Source organism: Micromys minutus (assembly GCF_963924665.1).
Source record: "Micromys minutus genome assembly, chromosome: 8".
Taxonomy (NCBI): domain Eukaryota; kingdom Metazoa; phylum Chordata; class Mammalia; order Rodentia; family Muridae; genus Micromys; species Micromys minutus.
Genome location: NC_137977.1, coordinates 9,523,512 through 9,541,779, shown reverse-complemented (window position 1 = coordinate 9,541,779; position 18,268 = coordinate 9,523,512). Strand labels below are relative to the sequence as shown.

At 40.9% G+C, this 18,268-nt stretch overlaps 1 protein-coding gene across 1 annotated transcript in view; it reads left to right on the top strand.

Moving 5' to 3' along the window:
• KLHL14 (kelch like family member 14) overlaps positions 1–18,268 on the top strand; it is a gene marked incomplete at its 3' end in the record, with an annotated part of 103,572 nt that overhangs the window by 70,423 nt on the left and 14,881 nt on the right. The window contains exon 4 of the mRNA XM_080919781.1: positions 11,141–11,230. Within this exon, the coding sequence (XP_080775907.1) occupies positions 11,141–11,230 (90 nt within the window). The remainder of the gene's footprint in view (positions 1–11,140; positions 11,231–18,268) is intronic.

The window sequence follows — 18,268 nt, the reverse complement described above, 5'->3', positions numbered from 1 at the left end:
GAAGATAGCTACAGTGCACTTATATACCTACATAGCTAAATAAATCTTTAAAAAAAAAACTTATCTTTGAAAAGGATTTGTTAGTATCCTAGAGATTTGTTTTAATCCTATAAACATAAAAATAAAACTTTGGGGCTGTAGAGATGGTTCAGCAGTGAAGAGAGTACTTGACGCTCCTCCACGGGACCTAGATTTCATCTCCAACCACAACCTCACAGCTCAATATCCTCTGAAACTCCAGTTCCAGAGGATCTGACGCCCACCTCTGACCTCCTCACACTTGTACAGGGTGCAGGCATAGGTGTAGCCAACACACCCATACCCACAAAACAAAACAAACCAAATGATTAAATATGTATTTGTCATAGCCAGCACAGCAGATGTGTCCAAAGTGAAGAAGCTGTTATCATAATAATCCAACTAAGGTCTGGGAACATATTAAGTGTTCTAACTAAAATAAATGTAAGACACTGTAAGCTGACTTCATTTAAATTACTAACAAAATCCTACTTTAAACGACTGGTGAATGTGGCTCAGTGATAGAGCAGTTGCCCTGCATGTGTGAGGTTCTAAGTTCAATCCCCAGTAGTAACGAAACAAAAGGGAAAGTCCTATTGTCCTATTTAAAGTCCCTTATGTTTTGTGGTTATTAGCATTTGCCCAGTCTGAATAATCAGATCAAAGCTACATCACTAAGAATAGATTGAAAAACCTCTAGCCTTGGCACAATAGAGTACTATGACAGTTCTTGAAAGAAATCTGTGACCAACCGTTGAAGAATTTATGAACCCCCTTGGCTTTAAGCAGACATTTGTGTCCCATAGGGTAATGTTTATCTCAGAAATCACAGGATTTTTATCTAGGACACATCTCATCCTTCTCTGCTTTTCTCTTCCTTCAAGAGATACCTCACCTTTTTACTTACCCCATTTTTAATTATGTCTGCGAGTTTGTGTGTGGGATTGTTCATGTGAGGACAGGTGCCAATGGAGACCAATAGAGACCAATGGATGCCTCAGAGCTGTAGATAAAAGTCACCGGATACAGGTCCCAGGTCTTTCAGAGAATCAGCAAGCATTCTTAACTCCTGAGCCGTCTCCAGCACATACTTAGCATAATTTCCAAAGAAGTAAATCACATAGTTTTTCTTTATCACAAACATTCACTCATTCATGCCACTGATATTTATTGATTCATTAATATTCTGAATGTTTTGTCAGGGGTAGCAGCTAGAGAAATTCCAGAGATTTAAAGTTCCATGTCCTGTGCTAATCATGAAGTTACTAAGACAACATAGTCTGGTTTCAAGGAGCTTGGAGATCCTTTGGCAAGCGAAAGACAGCTACATTTCATATACTTTATTATCATATAGAAAATGCTACAGTAATAGCATGAATTTATGCTGACATGTGTGTGCAGAGCTTGGGGGTTATAAAGCAATCTCTGCAGTCAGGAAGATGCCTTTAGACATAACGTTGAACTGTAAAAGGAACAAAGGTCTCTTCAGTCTCACGTGCCCCCTATCTAACGTGGTCTTTTGAATTTATGCACCTTGAAGTCACTTAAATAAAAATTGTGTAGTAAGTGAGATCCCAGCTCACAGTGTGCAAGACAAAGAAGCCACTTAAATAAAAGTGTGTAGTTAGTGAGATCCCAGCTCACTGTGCACAAGACCAATTGGGGTTGAGAGGAAAGGTGTAAGAAAATATTAAGCTAATTCGAGACCCTCCCGAGTCCTTACCTGATTCAGACAATGTGAATCCCAAAAAAGTTAGTTTTCCAAACTGTCCATAATAATTGAAGTATCTCCATATGCACAAAATTCTACTTATTGGTAGATTCCATATGAAGCATGACCTAAACAAAACAGGAAAAAGTAGAAGAATGTGCCTAGGGGTGTGTGGTGGTAGTGTTCAGTGTGTAAAGAGCATTTTGTGCAACCATAAGTACCCAAGTTCAGATCCTCAACAACCCTGCCAGAAATGGTGGTAATTGTATGTGCCTGTAATCCTGGAGTTAGAAAGCATAGAGAAGGATGGAGGGGCTTTCCCAGGCAGACACTTCAGCCAATCAGTGCCCGAGCGGGATGGAGGGGCTTTCCCAGGCAGACACTTCAGCCAATCAGTGCCCGAGCGGGATGGAGGGGCTTTCCCAGGCAGACACTTCAGCCAATCAGTGCCCGAGCGGGATGGAGGGGCTTTCCCAGGCAGACACTTCAGCCAATCAGTGCCCGGGTGTAAGAGAGAGACCTTGGCTCAAAGAATAAACCAGACAATGTTTGAGAAACATACCCAACATCCACCTCTGACCCCCCAACACACAAACACACCACACACACATACTAACACACAACAACCACAAACATACCACACGTACACACAAACACACCACACACAACACTTTAAAATATGTATTAATTATCCAACAATATACCTAAAGCACTGCTACAGTATGAGACACTTTGCTCTGTACGCATTCTACTTCCAGAAACATGGGCCAAGTTGCTGGACCTTTTCAGATAGATTAAACAGTATAATGAAACTAAGTTGTAAATTTTGAAACATTTGTTTTTCAAATGTGTTTAGCACAAACTTGAAGAGATGAGTTATTTTACTTCCATCAGGATCTAATAAGAAGTATTCTTCATTTGCTATTGTGAGAGTGAGCTTTCTCCCTTCCAAGTTACATTTCTTTTCACTAGCATGTAATTGCTATTTGAATGGGCAAATATTTTACAATGCCTATTTTGGCAATACTGCACTTCCAAAAATCTCATTTTATTTATTTTTCTCCTTCTTAGAGAACTCCCTTGGGGAAAACACCTTAGAAACAAAAATCATATATTTATATATAAAACAAATTGTATCAGGAAATCTAAACCCAATAGAAGAATGTATAGACTACAAATGGATTTTAAATGTGTGACAATGTTCCCCTTCTATGTCCTAATAAATGAATGGAGACTTGAATTCTAACTAGATACCAACTGCTCACAGCCATTCAACTGGCCCTGTACACTGCAGTGCAGTGTGGGAGTCTTAGCAACATAGAAAGGACACCCACTGTTTGACTCAACAGTTCCGTAGAGGGATTCATCACACATAAATTCTTGTGTGTGTGTGTGTGTGTGTGTGTGTGTGTGTGTGTGTGTGTGTGTATGTGGTGCAAGGTCCTCAACACAATGCTATATACACTCAATACATAATACGATATAGCAGCAAACATTTTAATGATACATTAATTATAATGTTAATAAAATTATATATTTATATTAGATAATATATACTTTATATACTTATGTAGTGTCTGCTTATATATTATAATATATATATATATATATTGCTGTTATTATTAACATATACACACCTACACACAAACACACACAACACATGCAAATGTTTGTGTCATATACATTACAACAGCATGGAATGGCTATGTGGTTGTTTTAATACATGTTAGTAAACTATATGCAATTATATAAGACAGCCAAGTAATGCAAAAGCAGTTCCACAGACAACATGGTGTAGTAACAGAAAAAGAGATCAAGGTATGGGGCTCTCAGATTCACTCCTTCCTGAACGTTTTTAAAAATTCTAAAAATTCTCTCACATATTGCATGCTGAGGAATGTCCCCTTTCTCTTCTCTTCCCAGTTAATCCCCCCACTTCTCCTCTCCTCCTCCAATTCACTTCTCCATTTCCCCCCAGAAAAGTTCCTGCACCATTTCTGGTCTCTCTGGAACATTCTTTCTGAAACATACACAATAACATTGTGCTGATTGTCTCACTCAGCCAGAATCAACTACTTGGTTTTTCTTTAGAAAACACTGTAGCCGTGCCTCCATGGGCCTTGCAGTTTGGAGTGAATGAACACGTTTGTAGATGATAGCAGGGAGTGTGATTAACACTTTCCTGCTGGCTTTTGGATTTTGTCTCCGGTCCCTGGGAAATCATGGTTCCATTCATTCTTGTTTCTTCATCAGTTTTAATCAATTATCAGCACACGTCCCTTCTGTCCATCCACGGACACATCTCCATCATCACTTGGCTGTGTCAAGGAAGATTTCCCTCTTCTAGCCTTTCTAATCAGTAATAGCCTATGTGATGTTTTATTAGCTCACTGATGGCGTCACCCTTCCTCTGCACTCCCCTTCCTGTCATGCTTAGAATAAGACCCACAAAGCTGTCCCTAACTCATTCTGACCCTCCTGCTAATCTCTAGCTTATTACTGACATCATCCCATCTTCTAGGTCCTCCCCACAGAGTTCTCCCTCTTCTCACACCACTCACCTCGCTCACCCCATGTCTGAACCTCTGTGGTTCATCTCCTCTTGCCTTTAGGCAGAGAGCTTCCACTCTTTAGATTCAGCTTTAAATATCACTCCCCTAGAACGACTGACTCTTCCTGACAAGCTCAATTAAGGCCATCATCTGGCCTGCTAATCTTGACTGTCTATATGTGTGTGTGTCCTTTCTCCCTATAAGGCAGGATAAACCCTAAGAGCAGGGATATTTGAGGCTTCATTCATTATCATATTATTACTAAAAAGTATCTGAACATAAAAAATGCTCATTAAAGACACTAACAAACAACCACCAGTAATGAGCCAAATCAATACTAGAGCTTGCATCTGTATGCTGCAGGGAAGACAGGCATAGTATCATCTGACAATTTCCTCCAGCATCCAGAGGTCTGCCCTTCCTATTCCTGGCCTCTACTGCACCAGCATCCTGTTGTTCTGAGGACATCACCAGCCAGTGCTCTGAGACTTCTGTACTTGCTGTCCCTGTTATTACTCCCAGTGTAGTGTCTGCACTGCAGTGTCTGCTCACCTTGGAGGTCATCTACTCGGCCATTCAGAAGGTCATCTCGCGGCCTCTGAACTCTCCATTGTTCCCTCACACCAGTCTTGATATCTGTATCTTCACTGGATTTAACTTTTGAGACAAAAAGCCTGCTTTGTTGCCTGTGATGTGTGCTCTCTTGAGTAGACATCTTCTAGACACTGTTCCCAGGACTTGCAGCAGGTACAGCTCTGCCTAGTGTGGAAATGAGGGTTGAATGCACACACTAGTTAGTGCAAAACATCAATAAGCTAAAGAGTGCACGTTAGGATCATGCTTCTGTCTGTGTCAGAGAAAATGCTCCCATACAAAGACCTGTGATTCCAGCTACTGGAGAGACTGTAGTAGGAAGTTTACAAATTTAAAGCCAGTTTTGGAAACCTAGTGAGATCCTGTCTAAAATCAAAACATAAGAACCAGAAAGTGCCCTAGACATGGCCCAGTGGTTGAATGCTTGCCTCACATGCAAGCTGTTCTAAGTTTAATGACAAATGCCAATAAATAAATAAATAAATAAGTTTAATATGTGTAATCTTTCTGAAAGAAAAAGCCAAGCACACAGATTCAGTAATGCCCTTCAAGACAGAAAACTAACTGTCTAAGATTCAGGAACACATACACATTTAATATGTATATATTATATGTAATAAATATATATTTAATATATAAACACTTACATACTTATGAACATAATTTATCTTCTAAAAAACATTTTGGATGGGTCTGCAAGCTTGTTTTTCTGAAGCCAAAACGATATCAAGGTCCCCATATCTGTTATATCTAAACAACAAACCTTCAATTCCTGTTGAGTTGACAATCCTCCTATATTCTGGGCTTGGCTCAAGCAATGTCTCACTTGAAGTTCATGAATGTTGTGAGTTCTGAGATGTATATGCTTTCTACTTGAAGATAGTTATATTTTCTGGAGGGGTAACAATGGACGAGACAGGCTAATTCACATCTCTGGGAGAAAAAGGCCTTTGTAGAAGGAAGTGAGCCTCTGGATTCCTGCTTACACCCTGAGAGGACCCTGTGCCTGGACAAGAAAAGTTAAAACAGGCACTATTTGTTTAAAATAGCCGTAACCCATTGTAGAGTAGACTCTTCTTATCCTCACGGACCGTTTTGTTTTGTTTCTGACTCCATAAAGCAAGTGTGCTCATGTACATGTCCATGTTCAAGCTCTGGCCATTAGAGAAATGAAATTCAGAGCGAGTATAGGAATCTATCTCCCTTCACTCAGAGTGGCTGGCATCAAGTATACAAGAAGCTACCAAGGTCAGTGATGGCATTAGAGTAAGGGAAGGGGATGTGGGAGGAACAATATATTACCATTGATAAGGATGCAACTTAGTTTAGCCTCTATGGAACTCAATGTAGAGGGCTTTTATCTACAAAATAGGATGTCCGCAAGATCCAGCTGCTTACAGATGTTTACCCTCAAATAGCCAAAGGTCACATGGAATAGATACCTGTAGAGCCGTATGTACTGAAGCCAAGTTACGGAATCTCCCATGTGCCAACAGCAGACAACAGATAAAGGAAACGTCGTGTAGATACATACAGTGGAGCTTTATTCATTCAAAAAGAACAAGTCCTGTTACCTGAAGGGAAAACAAGCCAGAAAACTGGGAATGACTGTGTTAAGGGAAAGAGGCTTGACTCGGGAAAAAACTATTATGTGTTTTCTGTCAGACGTGGAATCCAGGAAGGGTCGGGAAGAATCGACTTTGAAGTAAAGGACTATTTTGGATGCAGAAATGGAAAGGGAGTAAGACAGGGCATAGAAATGAAGACAACACAGTGTGTGAACCGATCAAAACATACCATATGCCTGTAGGAAAATCAAAATGAGACACTTTGTACAGTTACTACATGCTAATACACACATGCCTTCCTTTATAAAATCCAGCCACTTTAATAATTGTATGTACAGAAAAAAAATTGAAGTAGCACTTTCATTTTAAAAATCTAAGTACGAAGCAGTATAAAATTATATATGAATCTCAGGGACACTATCATTGAACACTCAAGAACTCGGTAATTATTTTCTGGTTGGCTGAACACACCTATTGAAAGTCAGCAGAGTGGAAGGCATAAGGGTCGGGGTCCAGACTTCCCATGTTGGGAGAAAAGCTGTAGTATTCATTAGCTGAGTGTGACCTTCAACAAGTGACTGACCCTCCCAGGGCCCCAGGATTTCTCCTAGAAATAGGTGGTTGAGTTATGTCTGATCCATAGTTACATGTATAAACTGAAACATAGATATACATAGAGACACTTTCTGTTTTACCATATATTCTTATCATACATTGTAATTTTAATATCACAAATTAGTCAATTCATCTGATATATATATATACATATATACATATATATATACACATGTATGTGTATATATACAAATATCTATACATATGTACATATTTCTAAATGGGAACAAATTAATAGCTAGAGTTAAACACGTGCATTTTCAGAGATGTAATTTCTATAAACATACAAACATAATTATATACTCAATGTAACATATGGTGTATGGTCAGTGGTAAATGGTGGTTATTATCACAAAAAGCAACCCACTACCCAATGAGGGCTCCATGCTCGCTTCTCAACCAGGTATGGTTTTGCATACAGCATCCTGGAGCATTTTACTGTAGTGACACAGGGAGGGGTAAAAGACTGGGTTTCTAAGATTCGTATGGCTTTGAAATCGCAGGAAAACAATGAACAGGTATAGGAGCTCACTGCAGCAGCGATCAGGCTTGTAGCAGTTGCTGACATTTGTTTCACATGTGACGATCTGTCATTCCGCAGGGTCAATGCTGGGACTAGGTCTCTCGAGTTGGCACATCCATTTCATTTAAAATATTAAATGTTATCAAATGCTTGATTGAATTGCTCAGATAAGAATAAAACTTCAGGTTCATGGGATGGGAAAAGTATAATAACAGAAAATAAAAAAACAAACAAACAAACAGCTGGATCAGGTTTAGAGACCCACTGAGGTGCCCTCTGGGGTGACCGGAGCATTTTCTTCTGTGATTCTTCTGGCTTCTGCCCCATTTCTTTTCCTCCTAGCGTAACTCGTTTGTGTGAGATAAAGTTGAGACTCCTCACAAAGGGCCTTATAAACATGTGTTATTCGCTTTTAAATCTGATTTGAAAGTGCCTCTCTCCTGCTCCCTCAGAGTAAAGTGACCTTTTTAAATGGAGGGAAAGTGGTTTTAGATGACAGACTTGATAAATGCGGTCGTGTTCACTCAATAAAATAAGGCCCAGTGCATTTGAGGATAAATCAGTGAAATGTACAGCCCCACCTGTCTGTCTCCATCACTCATTTCTGCTGTCACTTTCACAGTGGCTGATGGATCACAGTTGCTGTAAAATTAGACAGCCTTTAATCTCATTCCATCCTGATTAGCCCCTCTGTCCCCTCTCCCTCTAACTCACTGACTGACACGCTAAAAACTCACAGCGGGCTGTGCATGAACGTGGAGAGCCAACCTTCTTCACAACCTGCTTGTGCACACACACAGGTGTCCACCGCTAGAGAAGTCTGGAAAGGACAAGGGGTGGCCTTGGGGTGACTTCAAAGAGAATGGGTGTGTGCAGAAGGCAGCGACCTTCTCAATGGACCGTCGTTGCTGGCCGTTTTCTTTTCCTTCAGGGTTAATCAGAAGGCAAAGGAGTTAGAGCGCTTTCAGAATTCAAACATTGATCAAATATTTTATTTGTAGTAAATTTGGGAATGTTTTACATTCAGTGGTCGTCTCAAGGAGTCATTTGTGTCTATTTATAGCCTCGTGCTACACAAGAAGTCAGAAAGGATAATAATTCACAAATTCGAACACTGCAGTGCACAAGCAAGAAGTATAACATGCAGGATTGTCAAACAGAAACACAACAGGCAGAGACACAGGACTGCGATCGCAAACCGTTCCATCACGACTTTGAAAACCGCCTCTGTTGTTTTTTTTGAGGAGTTCTGTGGTTAGCTTAGAGCAGTAGCTTCATTTGTTTGCACAAACCATAAGAATAGGGGTGATCAAATGAGAGAGGTTTAGGAATAAATTTGCCCGAATGGGGACAAACGCTCAGCAGGAGCAACACCAGTGTTGATACATTTTCAGAGATTTTTGTTTTATTATGAGGCTGGGTTCATGGCTAAAGAGAAGAAAATACTATTATCTTTTATCTTTAAAAAAAAAATGATTTGGACACCGAGCAAATCAAACTTTTACAATAACTATAGGAAGCATGATGGGGGCTGCAAAGTGAGTAAATCGAGTTGCCGACTTCGATTTCTGCAAATGTCACATGTAACTAGATACATGCATACAATGGCAGCTAATGCTGTGTAAGTTCACAGGTCAGAGGTCATTGCGTCAAGCTCAAACAGCCCCTTGCTGCTTTTCCTTCCAGTAGTTTAGAAGAGGTATCATCATTTAAATTGCAGAGACTTAATTGACCTGATTTTAAAATCACAGCTTTGAAGCATAAGCAAACTGAGTTGCTCAGTGAACAAGTCAGACAGACCTGCACCAAGGAATTCAGAGTCCAGCTCAACAAGAACTCTCAGTCAAGGGTATTCTCTGAAGACCAAAGTGAGCATGGGGGGCCTAGGGACAGTCTTAGGATGAAGAAGTCCCCTGATGTAGCTCATAATCTGCACAAGCCACTTCAGACCCCTTTTCTTCAACTCCCTAAACTAGGCATATACATATGAATACCTTCTCTCTCAGAGCTATAACTTCAGAAAATGAATAGTCACAGTATATATTAATGCATCAGAATTCTTACAACATTTTGGCACTTTAGTAAGAAGCTTAAAGGATGTATTTATAGAACTATTTACTGAGTTCTCTTTCTAAAAGCCATGCCTTTTCATAAATATGTATATATTTATATATTTATATGTGTATATATATATATAAATATATATATGCCATTATGTCATCTCTCAGAAAGCTAGGAGATAATTAAGCCAAAATGAAATTATATATATAATTTGTAGTTATATAATTTTTATATATGAAATATATATATCCCTAAAAATAAATCAGATATAAGACAGTTTCTTCCTTGAGTATGCAATAGGCATTCTCTCCTCTCTCTCTTTCCCTCCCTCCCTCCCTCCCCCTCTCTCTCTCTCTCTCTCTCTCTCTCTCTCTCTCTCTCTCTCTCTCTCTCTCTCTCTCTCTCATGCTCTCTGCGTTGGCACAGAAGCACAGAGTAAGAATTGGCTGGGATTCATATTGATTTCCCACCGCACTGGTTTCTTAAGTGCTCTGTTGATCCGTGTCAAGCAATAAGTTCCCTGCCTGAACAGGCACATCACCTCCCCATTTGTCCTCACCTAGATTTAAGGTGCCCATATGATGAGCTGAACAAGGGCATTATTTTTCCTCCTGGTGTCAGTGGGCCCAGACCACTGCATGTCAGGTGATAACTAATGCTGCACACATCCACAGCCACCCCATGATTATACCAGCGACCGACACTGCACAATACCAAAGGTGACAGCAGCACCCTGCTTGGTACATCGTGACTTTCTGACGGAGATGCAAATGTCAGAGAAACCTGGCTTTGGTGGGTTTATGAATAACACCTCTCCACGCAGCCTCTGCAGCTAGGTGCAGAAGAAGGAGAGTGCAGGGAAAGGGACATGCATGGCATTCCTGACAGTTCTCATCTCTGCTACAGAAGAGCTCCGACGCACATAGATGGAAAATGTGTGATTGTGCTGCTAATGACATTGTACAGGAAATTAAGCGTATACATTTGGAGGAGGCATTAAATCAGCAGGACCTTAATTTAAAAACTTAAAACTGTATGGAAATTCAGCCTGCTCAATGCTGTGGAGTAGAAAGCCACACAGCAAGCCAGTCTGTTTGTGGAAAGATTTCCAGCAAATGGCTCCACATTATTCAGAGTTACATCTCTCAGGAAGTAGCTGCCAGCCCTGACCATGGGAGTGTCAGTCACTGTCACAGAGGCTCTATCTCTCACCATTGGGCAGACAAGGAGATCTCAAGGATCGAACGAGGCATTCGGGTTGTTCTTGACTAATCTGTGGAATAACGTTATGCAAAATTAATCGAAGGGGGTTGGGCTTGAAACTACTCACAACACACCACTGAGCCAGAGCGTGTGGATCATGGGAGCTGTGGGCAGCCGTGCTATTGCCTGCTGATGGAGTCTCATGTTCTATATACACTTTGCTGACGTACAAAGCTGGTGAGCTGAGGTATTGGAAATTTATACATGTCCTTTTTTTTTTTTTTCTTGATTCCAGTTATGCCTTACAACAGTGCCCACCACTGCGTTGTTGAGGTAGAAAACTTCCTGTTCGTGTTGGGTGGAGAGGACCAGTGGAACCCAAATGGTAACTATTTAACAGTTGCTTTGAACGACTCAGCTGTATGTTCCTCCAACAAAGTATTGAAGGCAACCAACTTTAAAGAGAAAAGATCCATCCAGCTCAGGGTTTTGGAGGTACATGCCTATGTAGTTCAGTTCTGATGACCCATCATGGAAGGAGTGATCCAGTGATACTGTCAATGGAACCATAAAACATGAGAGAAGATGGGCGGGGTCTTACAGTACCTGCTGAGGTCATGTCTCTGGTGAACATATGACCTTCCACACAGGTCTATGTCCTACACTTCCCATCTGCTAATACTATCATCTTGTGAACCAAACCTTTATTATGTAGGTAAGCTTTGGGTGAACAGTGGTTTGCCTATTTATCACAGCAATACTGCACAAGAGCACACACTGTGAAAAGAATTACTCTCCACCCCTTTTACACTTGATGTTGCAAATACAGTTCTGTGTAACATGGGTGCATAGAGAGGTCATGAGGATAGCTGATGTAGGGAGGGAGGATACCCACGAAGCTAGCTGAGGATGTATGTACCAGAGCATTCAAGTGCCAATTCTCTGGGGACTTAGCTTCACAGCGATGCCCAGCCCTTGTCCTCATCCATCCCCGGAGGAATGCCACAAGCAGAAGCAAGGACTCCCCAGGGGAAGGTAGAGTCAGCTGCAGCTGTTCAGATCTTCACCCACTACTCTCCTCCCATTCTGTCTCTGTGAGAACAAGGTTGCAACAAGCATTCTCTTGCTCATGCAGCATGGAACTCTAATTCAAGTTCCTCTGCAGCTGGTAGGACCTCAAACCCAGCGCACTCACTGTCCTCACTGCAGCCTTTGCAAGCATGTCCTCCGTAGGTTGTCCACCATGTTTCTCATAACTATGATTTTTTTCCTAAATGAAATGAGACCTTTTGACATACATTCGAAACCAAACACAAAAACAATATGGTGTTTTTAGAAAGCTTGCAAGTGAGGGCAGAGCCACAGTTGTAGCCTTCTGTGTTACAGGGATAATCATAACCGAGGAGCCATAAAACAGCTTGCAGGTACACATTTTTACTTCAAAACCCCAGAACATCCCACTCAAATTACATATACTGCATATATTTTATTGCGAATGCTCTCTTTCAGCATCTGCACCAAGGTAAACTGTGTAAAAGTCATAGCATCTGATCCCCCTAGAAAATGGTAAATGAAAACAAGCCAGGCTACCCACTCATAACAAAGGGAGATGGCTGCAGAGACAACTCAGTCAATAAACCGTTTGCCTCGCAAGCGCAAGAACCTTATTCAGTCCCCAGAAACTAGAGTTAAAAAAGAAGTTAAGGTAGGGATGGTGGGATAATTCCTGTAACCCGAGCACCAGGGATAAGGAGACCGGGATCCCCAGATACTCAACCTAGCCTACTTGGTAAGTCCTAGGCCAGTTAGAGACTCTGCCTCAAAGATTACAGTGGGCAGTCCCAGAAGAATAATACTTGAGCTGGTCCTTTGGTATCCACAAGCAAGTGTTCACACGTGCACCCCAACCCCACTCAGACGCATGCACACAAGATCATACACACAAAGAAAGTGTTCTCAGGCCCACATTTTTGTTGTACCTCAGCACAAGAAGAGAAGTGACCAGACCTTTGTAGAGTCCAAAAGTAATGACTTCACACGGCCACTGGGTTTATTTAAGACAAAAAGAGTCTGCAAAGCATTCTTGGGAGGCCAGATTAAAGCTAAAAACAGTTAGCCCACAAAATGGCTTAGCCAGGAAATGCACTTTTTGCCAAGTATGATGATCTGAGTTCAATCCCTAGAAACTCCAGGGTAGAATCAGAGAACAGACTCCTGAAGGTTGTCCTGACTACTACAAGTATACATGACACAAATGCTATCAACACTTCCCAACACACACACACACACACACACACACACACACACACACACACAGACAGACAATATATACACAAATACACATATACAGACACACAAATAAATAAGTAAATGTTTTAAAAAGACTAAACATGAGAAGAGTCTAGGAAGTCTTCTTTCAGACCTCATAGCACTTCCCACCATTCCTCCGCAGGCCTCTGATAAAGTAGTAATCCTTCCGACCACAACTCAGCTTTCCAAACCAAACCAAAATGTAAAACTATCCACATGGCTGACTCTTCCCTTTCAAAAAACGTAAAAAAAAGACCGTCTCACCTTGCAGCTCGGGGTATCTTCAAACTCAGGCTTTTCCTGCCTTAGTTTTTCAAGTGTTAGGGTTACAGGCCTGACCCATGATACCTGACTTGGTTTTGTTTTGTTCCCAGAGCTTCAGATTAAAGCCAGGCCTTAGTCCCATCCTGAAAGTGCTTTAACCCAGTACTAACAATCCCAGCCCAAGCATTATCCTCATCAACAACTGATTAAACGGCTCCTGAGGCCTGGGCGGGTCCTCAGATGATAATGTGCTTGCAGCATTAGCAGGAGAACCTGGCTTTGACCTTTAGGACACATAAAAAAGGCTAGGACAAGTGGTAAAAGCTTTTCATTCCAGTGCTTGGGTTGGTTTGAAGATAGGTGAATCTCTGGGACTCACTAGACAGCCAGCAAGGCCTGTTCAAGCCCAGGTTAGTAAGCAAACCTGTCACAACAAGGTAAAGGGCACCTGAAGAATAGCACCTAAGTTTCACCTCTGGCTTCTGCAAACATTCACACCTGCACACTTGCAGGTCCCTGCATACACACACACACACACACACACACACACATTCCATGAGCATAGGCCAAAAATTATAACTGTTTTCGGCTTGCTGTTATCAACTTCAAATAAAAAACTGTATCCCAGAGAACTAGGTAGGAAGTTGGGAGAGAAATTAGAGGACATTCCGATCTCTAGTCAAGAGGACTGAGGCCTTTCTCTTTTAATTAATTCAGAGACCTATACTATACCATTTAACTGTACTGATTTCACTCTAGCTACAACTGAAACAAAGAGCAACCAGGATTTAAAACCCTGCATGAGCACACTGGCAGAAAGGCTATCAACCCCAAACCACACTTACTGCTAGAGTCACTCACTGGAAACTCAGGGTGCAGCATGTGGATACGTACATGACAGTTTCTTGTCATGCCAAAGAACTAAGGCCTTGTGTGCTTGTGTGTGTGATGAGCATCACTGATCACACACACAACTGCCTCCTCTCTGTTTTAGCTGCTAGCGAGCTCAGAGTGAAGTTTCAGTATGTTAACTTTACCGTTACCCTCAGTTACAGGCCCGGGAGCTCTCTCTTTCTATAAAGCTCCTTTTTAAAATCTTGGAAACTTCCAGATGGAAATTTGATTTTTTAAACAAAGGGGTGCTGGTTATATCAGAGGCAAGTAAGCTAGCCTTTGGTTCCCTGCGGCAATTAAAAATATATTTTAATTAAAAATTCTCTAAAAATGTTTTATCTGGCATCTTCCTCGGGTGGAAGATAAAAATAGAAGGCAAGGTAGCCTGTCCAATGAGGGCTGTACCTGTGGCCATGATCAGCCAACATGACAGCTAAGAAATGAGCTGAATCCTTTTCTGAGAAAACGGGACTATGTACCATAAGTAAGTATCTATCACAATTCCATGAATACTTTGTACGCAGCTACAAATTCTGCCCATCAGATCAACCACAGTAGGCTCTGATAGTATTGGCAATTGGTAAGCACTCAATATTTCTGCCAGAAAATGTTTGTTGAAATCTCAATTAATCCTCAGAAACACCTTGTGAGACACAACCTATGACAGCTCCAGTTTTTCTATGATAGGAGAGTAACCTTGGAGATTATCTTCTCAGGAATACACTGTTCAAAAGAGGAAAAGAACAGATTCCACCATAGGTTTGTCCAATGTCAGAATCCTGGTCCAAAACAACTATTACATTTTCTTTCACTTAAATACTTCTTATTGATCTGGTTGACCATGATTATAAAAAAAATAAATGTGATTTTTGCCGTTGGTCTTAAAAAGTGCTGCTGAATGGAAAGTAGCTTCTACTTGCTCGCAAAGAACTCTAATAACTCTACAACTAGTAAAAATATTAAAAAAGACTTGAACCACTCACAAATGTGGAGTTTTCATACTATGATGCCCTGTGCACCTAATATTGACACAAAAAATAAATATCTAATGCTAATATAAAAATACTTTTATGTCATAGCTATACAAGAGAACAATTAAAGACATGGTTCAATTGTTATTCACACAGATATCTGTGTTAAAGATGAAAACTCAAGTTCAATGTTAATTCATATAAAAATAGTTTATGAAAAGTATATCCTGAGCAAAATACAAAACTGTGGATTTCAGATCGATCGTGCTCACAAAACATAAGGATGCACTTCATCAAGCAGAAATATCATTTCATTTATTGGTGGTCTTGATTACATGACCAAAAATGGACGTCAGAAAACTAAAATTAATTACTGGACCCATAAGCAATATACATACATTTTAAACTCAGCTATAGTGTAAATATTACCTCCTGTCAACTTGTACCATGCTGTTGTAATAGGAATGTATCCGTAGAGGCTTTCACAATACTTAGCAATTTGGTTTACATTTATCACTTGAACTAACTCCTCAAACAACTAAGAGAGAATTTTTATTTCCTGTTCTGTCCCCACCATTGGCTGGAAAGTGCCCCCATTTACTCATTTTTCTTTCCATACACTAATACTCATCAGTGGTGTCTGGTGGAAGAGCATCATCTCAAGAAGAGAAGTAAAGGAAAAATCAGAAAGAAAATGAAGACCCAGATATGGTGGGGAAAGCCTGTAATCCCAGTGCTAAGAGACAGGGATAAAAGGATCCAAGGGTTGAAGCCAGTCTAGACAGGTCCTGAAACCCTACTGGATGAAGAAAAATATGAGTCAAGTAAAAGGAACAAAAATGGTTAAGAGCAAGGGGAGGAGAGGGAGTAGAAAGAAACGGATTTGATAGAAAGAAGTGGGGAAGGAAAGGTACGAGAAATAGAAGGAGCAAATGATAGAGGAGGGAAAGAGGAGAGAAGGGAAAGAAAGGAGAGGAGGGGAGGAGAGGAGGGGAGGAGAAGGGGTAGAAAGAAACGGATTTGATAGAAAGAAGTAGGGAAGGAAAGGTACGAGAAATAGAAGGAGAAAATGATAGAGGAGGGAAAGAGGAAAGAAGGGAAAGAAAGGAGAGGAGGGGAGGAGAGGAGGGGAGGAGAGGAGAGGAGGGGAAGGGAAGGAGGGAAGGGGAGGGGAGGAGAGGAGAGGCAGAGTGGGGTGGGGGAGAGATGAATAATTATAGGAAATGGTGGAAGAAGAGAGGAGAAAGATGGGTAGGGGGTAGAAAACAGGGTAAGAAAGATGTGGGAAGAGTAAATTATTTTCCAAATTCTATCATATGTAGCCAACACTCTGAAGCCTCTAGAAAAGTCTCAGCAGTAAGGACCTGGACAGCAAATAAAGTCCACTTTAACTCACTGTCATGTCTTGTAAGGCTCAGTATCCCCTCTGCTTCTCTTCTGCCATTCTCAGAACTTCATCCTGTTTACAGTCGCCGTCTCCAACCTGTCCCTCTCGCACACCACCACCCCTGCCTGAGATACTCTTTCACCTCAAACCCCTTCAAACCAGGCTCTACTGAGCCTTTCCTCTGAATCTATGCCACTTCCATTCTACAAGAAATCAAGCGGTCTGGTTTGCAACACTGCACGTGACGCCCCTCTCCCCTCCTCTGCCGGAAGTGGCAGATTCCTTTCTCCAAACAGAAACTCTGACCCAAACTCTGTACAGTCTTATGCATGATGAGTGAGTTCTGACTCTTGGGAACATTTTTAGTTTTCAGATGCTCTTGGAAATTACCAAGAAACTTGAACACCAAAAAAAAAAAAAAAAAAAAAAAAAAAAAAAAAAAAAAAAAAAAAAAATTATGTATTTTCCTACAGGGAAATAAATTATGACAAATTTGCCACCCCAAAATTACTCAAAAACCAAATTCTGAACATAGTCCTTACTTGAGTTGGAACCTTTCTATTTGAAGTTTCTGGGCCATTCTTACCATTCTTATCTTTCTGTGGGTCACCAGATAAAACCAATTTGTCATCACTTTTCAATGCTTCCACATGGGAAGGAATCACACAATCCTTAGAATTCCATGACATCTCTTTTGACTGGTTTCATTAATTTCCTATCTGCTCAAAAACAGAATATCTTTTGAGAGGACCACTCCCAGTCACCTTTTAACCAAGGACCTGGCTTATCTCTTCCCACTTAATGATAAACTTGCCAATAGATCAGTCCATTGATGGCACACTCTAGGTCCACTCTTCTCCCAACATCACCGACCGAGTTTTCAACACATAGGCTTCTAATGATATTTTGGAATCCAAGCATAAACTACATATTTTCTTCTTGTAGCTCTTTCTATACAGATCTAAGGTCTGTTTTTTATCCCTAATGCCTAAGCTCAAAAACTTTTCATATTCTTGAGCTTAAAAAGTTAAAAACGATCACCAAGTACCTCCTTGATCTGTGTCTTCTAGTTTAGTTTTCTGTTGGTTTAAGAAGTGCTGAGAAGCATTGTGCAACCCCTTACCTCCCTCCGTGTCTATATTTTAGTCTCTTCTGAGTTGTCCCCTTGGCTCTCACTGTAGGAATACTTGTCAGGGCCACCTACACCCTTCATAGTCTCAGCTGCCTGCTCCCTTCTTTCACAAGCACTATTTGAGTTGGCTTTCAAAATATCGTCCTTTCCTTTGTTATTTTCTTTTGTCCTACCCCTTTATCTTCCAATTGCAGCCTCTTTTCTTAAGTGGTTTCATCCAGTCTGGTACATTGTAATGGTAGTTCTGCACTATGCCTTCCCAGACTTGTACCGGTAACATTATCTAGCCACTAAGTTAGCAGTTATCTCCTGTTGGCATCCTGTAGGTTTCTCTGGGTTAAACTCAAAACTGATCATATTAGCAAAAGTGTATACTCTAATATTGGACAGTGCTTCTGAGCACAAAGCTGACCTTATTTGCTGCAAGCACTGCATAACTCAGCACCTAAGTCCTGCTTTCTTCCT